The sequence below is a fragment of the Nicrophorus vespilloides genome, unplaced genomic scaffold (genome assembly GCF_001412225.1).
Source record: "Nicrophorus vespilloides isolate i.1.1-1 unplaced genomic scaffold, Nicve_v1.0, whole genome shotgun sequence".
In the NCBI taxonomy this organism is placed as follows: domain Eukaryota; kingdom Metazoa; phylum Arthropoda; class Insecta; order Coleoptera; family Silphidae; genus Nicrophorus; species Nicrophorus vespilloides.
Genome location: NW_017095743.1, coordinates 68052 through 80607, shown reverse-complemented (window position 1 = coordinate 80607; position 12556 = coordinate 68052). Strand labels below are relative to the sequence as shown.

At 30.1% G+C, this 12556-nt stretch overlaps 1 protein-coding gene across 1 annotated transcript in view; it reads right to left on the bottom strand.

Moving 5' to 3' along the window:
• The window catches only part of LOC108562076 (head-specific guanylate cyclase), a 58869-nt gene that overhangs the window by 3234 nt on the left and 43079 nt on the right, over nt 1-12556 (bottom strand). The window contains exons 7-9 of the mRNA XM_017920285.1: nt 9414-9552; nt 9075-9241; nt 3521-3664 (exon numbers count right to left, since the gene is read on the bottom strand). Coding sequence (XP_017775774.1) covers nt 3521-3664; nt 9075-9241; nt 9414-9552 — 450 coding nt within the window. The remainder of the gene's footprint in view (nt 1-3520; nt 3665-9074; nt 9242-9413; nt 9553-12556) is intronic.

The following is a 12556-nucleotide window of genomic DNA, read 5'->3' as shown; positions in this document are numbered from 1 at the left end:
CTATATTTTTATTACTAATAACAATAAATTATTATTAATTAATTTGAAATAATCTCAAATACACATATATAAGCATAATGATTAAAAACATTAAACTTTGCTGCCAATGGCCCCAAATTTCTATTGCAAAATGCAAACATACTTAATTTATATAATTATATAATAAATTAATCGGTATCTCTCTTAAATTCAGTTAATAGATTTATATTATTTAAAGAAATAAAAAGAATAATTTATGGAATAATACTAAAAAAATATTGCTTAAAGTTTCTAAACTTTTCTCATAAAATTAGGATTAATTTGAAATTAATGTTGGGAAAAGTAGAGTATAAATTCATAAATAAGAAATCCCGACTGTATCAAAATTCCGACTATATCGAAAATTTTTACAATAACATTCTTAAATTATTTCGGAGCGTATAAGTCCTTGTGTATATTTTTATTACCTATGTCTAATTTTTATTACTAATAACAATAAATTATTATTAATTAATTTGAAATAATCTCAAATACACATATATAAGCATAATGATTAAAAACATTAAACTTTGCTGCCAATGCCCCAAATTTCTATTGCAAAATGCAAACATACTTAATTTATATAATTATATAATAAATTAATCGGTATCTCTCTTAAATTCAGCTAATAGATTTATATTATTTAAAGAAATAAAAAGAATAATTTATGGAATAATACTAAAAAAATATTGCTTAAAGTTTCTAAACTTTTCTCATAAAATTAGGATTAATTTGAAATTAATGTTGGGAAAAGTAGAGTATAAATTCATAAATAAGAATCAATGTACAAAATGTATTTTTATTTACTTTTTATGAGAATAGACACAAAAGACTGTATCAAAATTCCGACTATATCGAAAATTTTTACAATAACATTCTTAAATTATTTCGGAGCGTAGTAACCTTGTGCTATATTTTTATTACTAATAACAATAAATTATTATTAATTAATTTGAAATAATCTCAAATACACATATATAAGCATAATGATTAAAAACATTAAACTTTGCTGCCAATGACCCCAAATTTCTATTGCAAAAAGCAAACATAGTTAGTAATATCTTCAATTCAGTTAATAGACTTATATTATTTAAAGAAATAAAAAGAATAATTTATGGAATAATACTAAAAAAATATTGCTTAAAGTTTCTAAACTTTTCTCATAAAATTAATATTAATTTGAAATTAATGTTGGGAAAAGTAGAGTATAAATTCATAAATAAGGAATCAATGTACAAAATGTATTTTTATTTACTTTTTATGAGAATAGATTGAAAATCAATGAAATAGAAATAAATTACAATTCATTGGACTGAATTATTGTTCAAAAATCGATTTACTGCGATGAGTTCATTATTTTTCAGCCAGCCATCTCTTCCGGTTTGAATATAGAGGAATACTTCAGGGATGACCAAATCTGTACGATCTTGCAATTTCCTACAGAAATATTTTCAATTTTGATTTCATCGATCAATAACCATGATTATTATTTTTTAAATTTCGAATTCAATCAAAACTCGCATTGATTTTCAGTTAATTCTCAAGGCTACTTTATATTGTATTCAAGAACTACATGATAATATAACAAAAATTTCAGTAAATCTTAAGTTTCTTTTCAAATCATGCACATAAAGCATTTTCATTGAAATGATAAAACTGTTATTAAACGGAAAAATGAGTGTGAGAAAAGTGTTTGCTCTAAGATTAAAATATAAAATAGATGCGGCCACGAGGAAAGGGAGATGAAAATACTTTACTTTTCAATTTAGTCGTACATCTATCTCGTTGGGTGGAGGCGAATGCGAGCGCAGAAGAATAAAATTGCAAGGAGATGGTGATTTCTTTGCGTTCTTTTTATGTGTGTGTGTGTAAAGGATGGTCGTGGATGTGTCTGTAGTTAAGGTTTTTAATTAAAAATGAATTATAATTAGGGCATCGCGGACGTAATGAAATGTTTAATTACTGACTTATCTTTTAGGAAAAACTGCAAACGTTGAACTTTTCAACATTCAGTTCAGTTCAGTTTACTGGCGTGGTTAATTTTATCGAGGTTTTTCATTAAATTATTATCACAGACGGATCCAAGTTCATCGGATTTAAGATTTAAAACTTTTCTACTTAGAATTATGATGGTAATATTTAATTTATAATTGAGACTTTCTGATTGATTTAAATCGAAAAAAATACTTTTCTTTTTATATATATGTTTTAGAATCGTTGTTGTATACTTTGAAGCTTCTCCATTCTTTTGATTTTCCTTTAGTCTCAGTGTGTATTGATTCATATATTATTAACATTATAATTATGAGAAATAATCATCTTACGCTTAAATATTGAAATAAGACGCAATGTAAACAATCATTATTAATAACTTTCATCATTTACAACTTTATGTTATCGTGGATCTTTACATGTTGCCTAGATTTGATGTATTCTATAAGGGTCTATATCATAAGCAACAACCGAAAGACCGTTTATTGAAATCCCGACGTTCGAAATCCCGACTGTATCGAAATCCCGACGTTCGAAATCCCGACTATATCAAAATCTCGACAACCATAATCCCGACTGTATCAGAATCTCAACAACTATAATCCCGACTATATCAAAATCTCCACTGTATCAAAATCTCGACTATATCGAAAAATTTTACAATAACATTCTTAAACTATTTCGGTGCTACATTTTTATTACTAATAACAATAAATTATTATTAATATATTTGATTTTGTTGAATTATTCATAATAAATCTTAACATTATGGAATAATCTCAACTAAAATTAGATTATTAATTGTTATTATTTATTATTAATAACAATTTAAAAGTCACTACGCTCCGAAATAATTTTAAAATGTTATTGTAGACATTTTCGATATAGTTAGGATTTTTATAAAGTCGGGATTATGGTTGTCGAGATTTCAATACAGTCGGGATTTCGGGAATTTGATTGACGGTATTTCGGTTGTCGGGCTAGCGATTGTCACCGTTCTATAAGCTTATACGACCTCGTTTAAGTTCAACAACCCAATTTTCAAGTGTTGCATATAGAAGAGCAAACTGATCATAGCTTTTATAAATATAGTGTTTACATCTTTCAAAGATTTCTGTGTATCTTACAATAATAATTATTTAATTACTTGCATTTTTAAAACTATTATTAACGTCTTTAATATACGAATTAATTTTAATTATATACATGTATTTTATTAATAAAGTACTGCTTAAATCATATAAGTATTTCTGGAAATTAAAATTAAATTTATTGAGTAACCTTTCTTGAATATTCATGAATAGAATTGCGAGCAGGGTGCGGGTATAAATGGTTTTTAGTGCGCCATAAATTGTTATATTTAAGTGAATTTTATATGGGTCCGCATAACGCCTCATACATATATAAATAAATAAAAAAACGAAAATGAAAAGATTGCAGTTTTGCGAGGGACCAATAAGTTCTAGATAAAAAAATAATCGTTGTAGAAGAAAAAAAATACGGAACTTACCCTTATAGGTTGTCCTTGGTGCGTTTGATGTAAACGACACGTATCGATCATCTTCAAAGCCATCCAAGCGATCTGCTGTGCATGTGTACTACTTTCCTTGTGTAACCCTCCAGCCACACAGTATGCATCACCGATAGTTTCCACCTGAAAAACAAACAAAAAAAATAACCTATTGTTAAATGACTAAAACCTAAATATTTATCACACTATAAAGAGTGTGCGCTTTCGAAAACACTTTCACATTTCCGCTTCGTAAAGAATTGAATTTATTGCGAACGTTTCACCTACTTGGCGACACGACAAATACTCATTCTTTTTTGTTTTTAGTTCAAATATATTGTAACTTGAAAAAAAAAAATTGCAATGGATTCAATCGAAACCGCAACATGAAATGAAAATAAAAATATCGCTGATATGAAATAATAAATTTTGCAGGATGTGCAGCAAAATTTATTGCCACTAGTTCTGCTCTACATGAAATATAGTACTGTATTATTTACTGGGACCAGTGAAAAATTTGCATCTAAATTAAACTAAAAACTTATTTATTCACATTTATATCGCAAGCAGAGTAATTAGTAACTGCAGTCCTATATTTGCCGTCCACATAAAAAGTTGAAGATGAATGAAGTCGAGACTGGAGGACGTTTTTTGTTTGCGAAACGTTGCGGCTAATTTAACGGACAACCGTTGCAGAATACATTTCAAAGGAGATAGCTTAAACCTACTAAACTACATGTCCAATATGTCAAGCAATAGATTATAATTCCTTCTAAATAAGCCTGTATTACAAAGATGACAAACATTATGCAAAATGTCTTATTTTAACATCTAACATATATAATGATAATAAAGAAAATGTATTGCATAATCACCTACCTTTTATTAAATAAAACAGAACTATATAATTATTATTATGAATGCTGGATGCGCCGGGTAAATTTATTTCTAATGATAGAAATTGGTTAAGAAACAATAAAATCTTTAAACACGCGAAACACCTGTTTTAATTGAACACCTGCGTGCACACCTGTCTCAAAATTGTTCACATGCATGCACACCTGCTTTAAAATTGAACACCTGCGTGCACACCTGTTTTGAAATTGAACACCTGCGTTTTAATTGAACACCTGCGTGCACACCTGTCTCAAAATTGTTCACATGCGTGCACACCTGTCTCAAAATTGAACACCTGCATTTTAATTGAACACCTGCGTGCACACTTGTCTCAAAATTGTTCACATGCGTGCACACCTGCTTTAAAATTGAACACCTGCGTGCACACCTGTTTTGAAATTGAACACCTGCGTTTTAATTGAACACCTGCGTGCACACCTGCTTTAAAATTGAACACCTGCGTTTTAATTGAACACCTGCGTGCACATCTGCTTTAAAATTGAACACCTGCGTTTTAATTGAACACCTGTGTTTAAAATGAACACCTGCGTGAACATCTACGTTTCAGTTGAACACCTGCGTTTCAACACAAATATTAATTATTCATAATTTGTAAGAAACTTTTGGAGAAATATTATTAAATAAATGATAAAGTTTTTCAAAAATTGAACGGTTTGGAATAGAAAAATGAATAGAACAGTCGTTTGGGAGAGTTTTAATTCCCGAAGGCTTCACCTGAAAACTCCTCTCGCTTAACATATTTCTCTGAAATTCCGCAACTTTCAACGAATTCTCTCCGACAAAATGCACGTTAACGATATTACACGAAATTTGCTTAAGATTCCAACATTATTAACCAACACCTTAATTTCATTGTGCAAACTTAAAGTAAATAAGGTTCCGCGTGCAAATTGAAGTAAAACTGGAGAGGAGCGTCGTAATTAAAGTAGACATGTAGTTAATGCAGTATATTGCTTGGGTCATTTAAAACCATGGCTCTGCAGTACCACAAATGTTCTGGTGTTGGCGATCTGATGAAACGCAACACAAAACACCTGAGTTTTAATTGAACACCTGCGTGCACACCTGTCTCAGAATTGAACACCTGCGTGCACACCTTGCGTTTTATTAGAACACCTGCGTGCACACCTGCGTTTTATTAGAACACCTGCGAGCACACCTGCGTTTTAATTGAACACCTGCATGCACACCTGCTTTAAAATTTAACACATGGGCGCACACCTGCTTTAAAATTGAACACCTGCGTGAAAATCTACGTTTTAGTTGAACACCTGCGTTTCGAAACAAATATTAATTATTCTTAATTTGTAAGAAACTTTTGGAGAAATATTATTAAATAAATGATAAAGTTTTTCAAAAATTGGACGGCTTAGAAAAGAAAAATGAATAGAACAGTCGTTTGGAAGAGTTTTAATTCCCGAAGGCTTCACCTAAAAACTCCTTTCGCTTAACATATTTCTCTGTAATTTCGCAACTTTCAACGGATTCTCTCCGACAAAATGCATGAATTAACGATATTACACGAAATTTGCTTAAGATTCCAACATTATTAACCAACACCTTAATTTCATTGTGCAAACTTAAAGTAAATAAGGTTCCGCGCGCAAATTGAAGTAAGACTTGAAGTAATTAAAGTAGACATGTATATAATGCAGTATATTGCTTGGGTCATTTAAAACCATGGCTCTGCCTATGTACCACAAATATTCTGGTGTTGGCGATCTGATGAAACGCAACACGAAACACCTGCGTTTTAATTGAACAGCTGCGTTTTAATTGAACACCTGCGTGCACACCTGTCTCAAAATTGAACACTTGCGTGCACACCTGTTTTGAAATTGAACACCTGTGTTTAAAATGAACACCTGCGTGAACATCTACGTTTCAGTTGAACACCTGCGTTTCAACACAAATATTAATTATTCATAATTTGTAAGAAACTTTTGGAGAAATATTATTAAATAAATGATAAAGTTTTTCAAAAATTGGACGGCTTCGAAAAGAAAAATGAATAGAACAGTCGTTTGGGAGAGTTTTAATTCCCGAAGGCTTCACCTGAAAACTCCTCTCGCTTAACATATTTATCTGAAATTCCGCAACTTTCGATATTACACGAAATTTGCTTAAGATTCCAACATTATTAACCAACACCTTAATTTCATTGTGCAAACTTAAAGTAAATAAGGTTCCGCGCGCAAATTGAAGTAAGACTTGAAGTAATTAAAGTAGACATGTAGATAATGCAGTATATTGCTTGGGTCATGGCTCTGCAGATGTACCACAGACGTTCTGGTGTTGGCGATCTGATGAAATTACATTTCAATAAGGAAACAAATTGCCGTCGTAATATAATAAGTTTCAATTTAACTGAAATTACTTTCCCCGGGGCTTGAAGATAAATGAATTAGGTTGAACTTGAATGTGATAAGTGGAGATGAACGAGGGCCGAGTAACCGCAAACAATTTGTTCTATTTGTATATATTTAATTTCTCGGGACTGCTCAAAATAAATATTTTAAGATCCATTCCCTATACATTCCCTATTGATGTTCAGTCAAATGATACAAACCGAGTGTTAGTGGATTCAGCCCTTCCGGTATACAGATCTTAAGCATTAATTATTTGACCACTGGGGAATAGCCGAAATTGCTTTGCCTTATAAATATTGAATACAACTGTATTCCTCAGATAAACAGAAACTATCTACGGATTTAATTACATGCTTGTCATTAACATTATCCATAAATCATTGCTTAAAGCTTATGAAATCCATTGGGAATGGATTATTCCAAAACCCAATCGAGTACAAAACGTAATTCAATGAACAGCTGTTGATGCTTCTTCTGTGTCTAGTGTTTGCTGGGTTTAATCAAGACTCTGTATTATTCATCGAGTTTCTTCCAAGTTTCCCAAACCTGGGTCAAATTTAATTTGGCAATTAAGCCCATTCTAATTCGAGCAGTTCGCAGTTCGATCTATAAATAATTTTATCAATCGAACTGCGAGCAAACAAAGTGCTCTCTGATTGTAATGCAATATTCATGCACTTCTTTTTCTATTGGCTTCTATTTACAAATAGATTAACTGTGAATGTTTATGCAACGAAGCCTCCGTGTGAATCGGCTTTTGGTAATCAGCTGATCAACGTAAATAATTAATAAACTCAATCGATTTTCCATCACCCAGTATATTTTGATCATTCCGCTTTTAATGGTGGCATTAAAATTAAACTCTCTCTGGAATTTTGCTATCACAATTCATATTAAGTCACTCGAATGCACATGAATATTACATTATAGATATTCACAATTTCTTCTAAATTATTGTATATCTAATACACTTATAGCTACATACAATTGAAATATGTTCTAATTAATTACAGTCTGAGAATTTCTGAAAAAGCCGTCTGTCAATCAAATGAGATTGCTTTTATAAGTACGAAAAAAAAAAGAACTGAGTTTCAAGCAGTGATTAAACATTTCTCTTTTGAAAGGCTTAAACGTTAATGAAACAAAAGAGTACTTAGTTGGAGTTTATGATGAGTTTGCTTCATCATATAGAAATTGCAAATTGAGTTGCGGAATTGAAATGTTTGTAGAAACAAACGTCATGCAGGTAAGCCAAGAAATAATAAAACAATGTAATCGTAACAATTGAGTTTGTTTTGCGAACTGATTTTCATCAATTAATTGACAAAAGTCAGGTCAGTATTGTATATTTAAACTAGATTATTTGAAAAGTCTCATTTGTTAAAATGTCCATCGTGATAGAAAAATAGGTCTGTTTTTTATAGTTCCTATCCTAAAGATGAAAATCCATCAAGCATTTACTGCTACAATATAAATGGATATTTTTGAGAGTTTGTCTGATACTTATTTCACCGAAGGAATAAAAGATCTTGAATAGCGTTGAAGCAAATATCGATCCTAAAAAAAGGTTATTGTTGGCACAAACATGTACATTTTCTGTTTCGTTAGAGAAACATTCCAATATATCTTCACATAAAGAAATTAGTGTAACATCATTTGGAATGCTATTAGTCCAATCGACTACAGCCCTAGGTATTCTGTGGATATGTGTGGTTTTAAGAGTTATTACTCCAGCAAATAGTGTATTTTCAATTAGATTTCCATTCAATTTGAGTCGAATTGATAATGTATTGCGGTAAACCAAACCGAATGTTATTTAATGCCTCTTGGTATTTACATTCGTTGTGTGTTCAAATTAATTAACCGTTTATTAATTTTTCTTCAAAATGTATAATCAATAACTAGGAAATACACACTTAGATTTACAACATTCCTGCTAATATGTGTGTAATATGTATGTGAAATTGTATGAATGATTAAAAGGAAATACGGTTTGCGTGTCGAAGTTAATGCATGTTTTTTCGAGCGGATTTTACGTTTTAAGTAAAATTTTACGACGCCGTCAGCTAATATTATTTTAAACGCTGGAAAAAACAGCAAAATCGTGTCCGACTCGCGTAATTGGAATTGGAAAACGATTACACGACCGTTGCGTTTCTGTTGGGCGGCCATTGCGAAATGATTATTACTGTCCAATTCATAACAATTAATACGTGCGCATTATTGATGGAAATAGTTTTAGCTTCGGAATTGGAGATGCGGCTTACCTTGTACACGTCGAGCTGCCCACAATATATGTCGAATTGATTGTAGAGATTCTGCAGCATATTGATCACCATCATCGGCGTCGCAGTGGAACAAATGGAAGTGAAACCGACGATGTCGCTGAATAGCATAGTGACGTCTTCGTGTGTCTTAGCCTCGATGGTTTCCCCTTGAAATAATAAGATTATATTAGTATGGAAATCCGGGCGCAAACACACACAACCACACATACAAGACACTTGGGTTTTAGTGCTTGGAATTCAATTACTTCTATTTATAGTTTTTTTTTTCTTTGCAAGGATCTAATTCCAGATAATGATTAGATTTTTGCGTTTGCTTACCTAGCCATAGCCGTTTCGCTATATCTGGGGGGAAAATCAAATGAAGCAGACTGACGTTTTTCTCCCTTTCTTTGTCCACGGCCCGGTTCCCTTCTTCAATGGAGCTTTTCAATTTATCCATTCTTCTACGCAGACCGTCCTAGAAAAAATAAAACAGTATACGTCTAAATACAAGCTATACGTCGAATGTCTCCACATCATTCCGATTTTTCATTCATTGCAAACACAATAGGAACCTGATTTTTCTTCCATAATCAATAAACTATTTTTAACTACAATACATGAATGAAATATTTCTTTATAAAGCGAAATTTATAACCACTTTATTATTATACAATTATTCAATAAAATGGAAAATATAATTTGCAATACCAAATAAGTATAGATTTTTATGTTTAAATTAGACAAATTTTCCAAATAGTACATTAATTTTTTTTCCTTAATTACTTTACTGATTGGTAGAGTTTTGACTATTTTAACTCTTTGACTATTTTAACTATTTGGACTCTACTAAATGCCCTTGTTCGTAACTAACACCGCAAGTGCTTTGTATTACCCGGAATCGTATAAATTGTTCCCAAAATTCCCATACGAACTAATTCCATTTCAACTTTTAAATGTTAACTTTATAAAATTTATTTTTCAGATTTCACATATAATTTTACTAATAATTACTAATAACAAATGTGCAAAACATTCAATCTAAATTTGTAATTAAAATCCAAGAAATCAAATATTTTAAAATTCTGAAAATTTCTAATTTTTTTTCTTTACAAAAAAACTTTAGATTTTTCTTGTTATAACACTGAATTTAGTTTCAATTTGTACCCAAAAAACAAGACTAAAATTATTAAAAAAATAATGATTTTAAAGTTTTTACTTTTTCATATTAACTGGGTTTTCTGCACTTTTTGTATATGAACTATTAGAGACTAATTTTGTATTTATTTTTCAATGAAAATGTCAACTTTATACTAAATAAGTATAGATTTTTATGTTTAAATTAGACAAATTTTCCAAATAGTATATTAATTTTTTTTTCCATAATTACTTTACTGATTGGTAGAGTTTTGACTATTTTAAATGTAAATTAATTTTATAGGATGAGCTTATAACTCGGTAATAATATTTATAAATTATTTATTTATAATTTTATTTGCCCCATTAATCATCTTTCTATTTGCAGATTTGAAATTTTGAAAAAATTTAGTCAAAAATGAATCTAGACAGGAATCTGTTTGATTTTGGATCGTTTTCACATGAATTTTATATTTCTGTAATTGTGATAATAACATAATTTTTAATTGATTTTATATGTTATTTCTTTAGAGATTTTCTTGTTCTTTTCATATTGTAGATGTGAAATGAGAAATTGAGTGTAATTCTATGATTTTCTTGCTTCATTTCTTGCGTGTGACAGATACGTAATAGTGATTGCAATATTATTAACTTAACAATAACTTAAAGTCTACATGAGAAGGGTTACATTTTGCGGTGAAACATCTGTGTGCTGCCTTAGGTGGTTGTCGCAAACAGCCGTTAGCAATGGCGCTTAACGGTTAATTAATTTGTAATTTATAATGACATTATTGTAATCACGTTTCAAGTCCAGGTCAACATGTTGTAGTTGATTAGTTTAATCTATTTTAAATTATAACATATTTCGTAGTTATATCTGACAAATAATTATGTAACAAATTAAAAAGCGCTTGGAAATGTATAAAAATGTAAATAATCTATGCAATTCAGTTTCTGTTATGATATATAAATTTGTAGATATTGGACGGTTATTGAAAATTCCAAGATAATATTACAAATTAAATAAAAAGGGAAATTTATTAATTTACTAAATTAACATGAAGAGAAATTTCAATTTTTAATTAGAAAATTGGATAAATAATTGCTTTCAAATCCCAATAATACATTAATGATAATATTGGGTGAAGTAAAAAGTTTTTTCTCTTTATTTCGACGATGAAATTAACAAAGTTATTTAGATAAGTTTTCTTCGATATCTTTTGTCCAGTTTGAAGGTAATTTCATAATTTTGCTATTGAAGAAATCCTCGTCTCTATTGGTAAAAAACTTGACTTATTCTTGAGACCAGCGTTATGCAAATGGTAAAAGCGGTTTTTAAGATATGACTCACTAAAGCCATGTAACGAAAAAGGCTCAGAACTTTTTACTTCACCCAATATTTTACTTTCAAATCGAACATTTACTTTCGAGTATTTCTTGTAAACTTTTACAATTTTTACACAATTAAGAGTTTTATTTATTGATTTACTACGAATATTTATAAATTTTAAACAGTAATTTGTGCAGCCTGAATTAATTAATTTAATTCATTATTCATAAACGAAATAACTTTTAGAACATACCAAAAAATCGTGTCCCCAAAAGTCCCTAAATATATAAATATTACCTTAAAGCCCTTAACTCAGCAAACACAAAATACACCAACATTTTTATTCAAAAAGTAACCGAAGTCCTTGTATTTCAAACTTTTCGATTTTAATAATTTATAAACATGTTAAATTAATGTTTCAAAACAAATTCTAATAAAGTAGTACACAAAATTATTATTTCAACATAAATGAACTGGTTTCTCTGCCTCCTTTTGTGCATTTTTATAAAGTTTCGTATTTCTTTTTAAAATTTAAAGCAATTGTATTTGTTTATTTGTTGAAAAACAAAAATGTGCATAAAAAATATATTCCGTGTAACACATAATATAAACGAATGGTGGTCCTTGCTACGTAATACGAATGTGAATGTTTGCGTACAGTTGCATGCATGCATGGAAGCTGTAGGATCTAATTAGTTGCTACAGCGGTGCGATTAAATTCTTTCTGTTCCGGTTTACCGCATAACCACACTAATGCTACACATGTAATTCCAGCATAAATTCCGCAACTGCGGACACGTCGTAACCTTATATTATAACTCGCAACACTATGAAGTTATTATCACAATTTCTTAAATATTTTTTTTCAGTACATTAAGTTATGGCAGATATAAATCAGCTGCGCATAATTTAAAATGTATGCAAATTTTTTGAGACTGGCAGTGACAAAACGGGCAAAAACAATCACTCACTGTCATGTAGCACAAATCCAGCATTTCTTTTACTTCTTACGTCG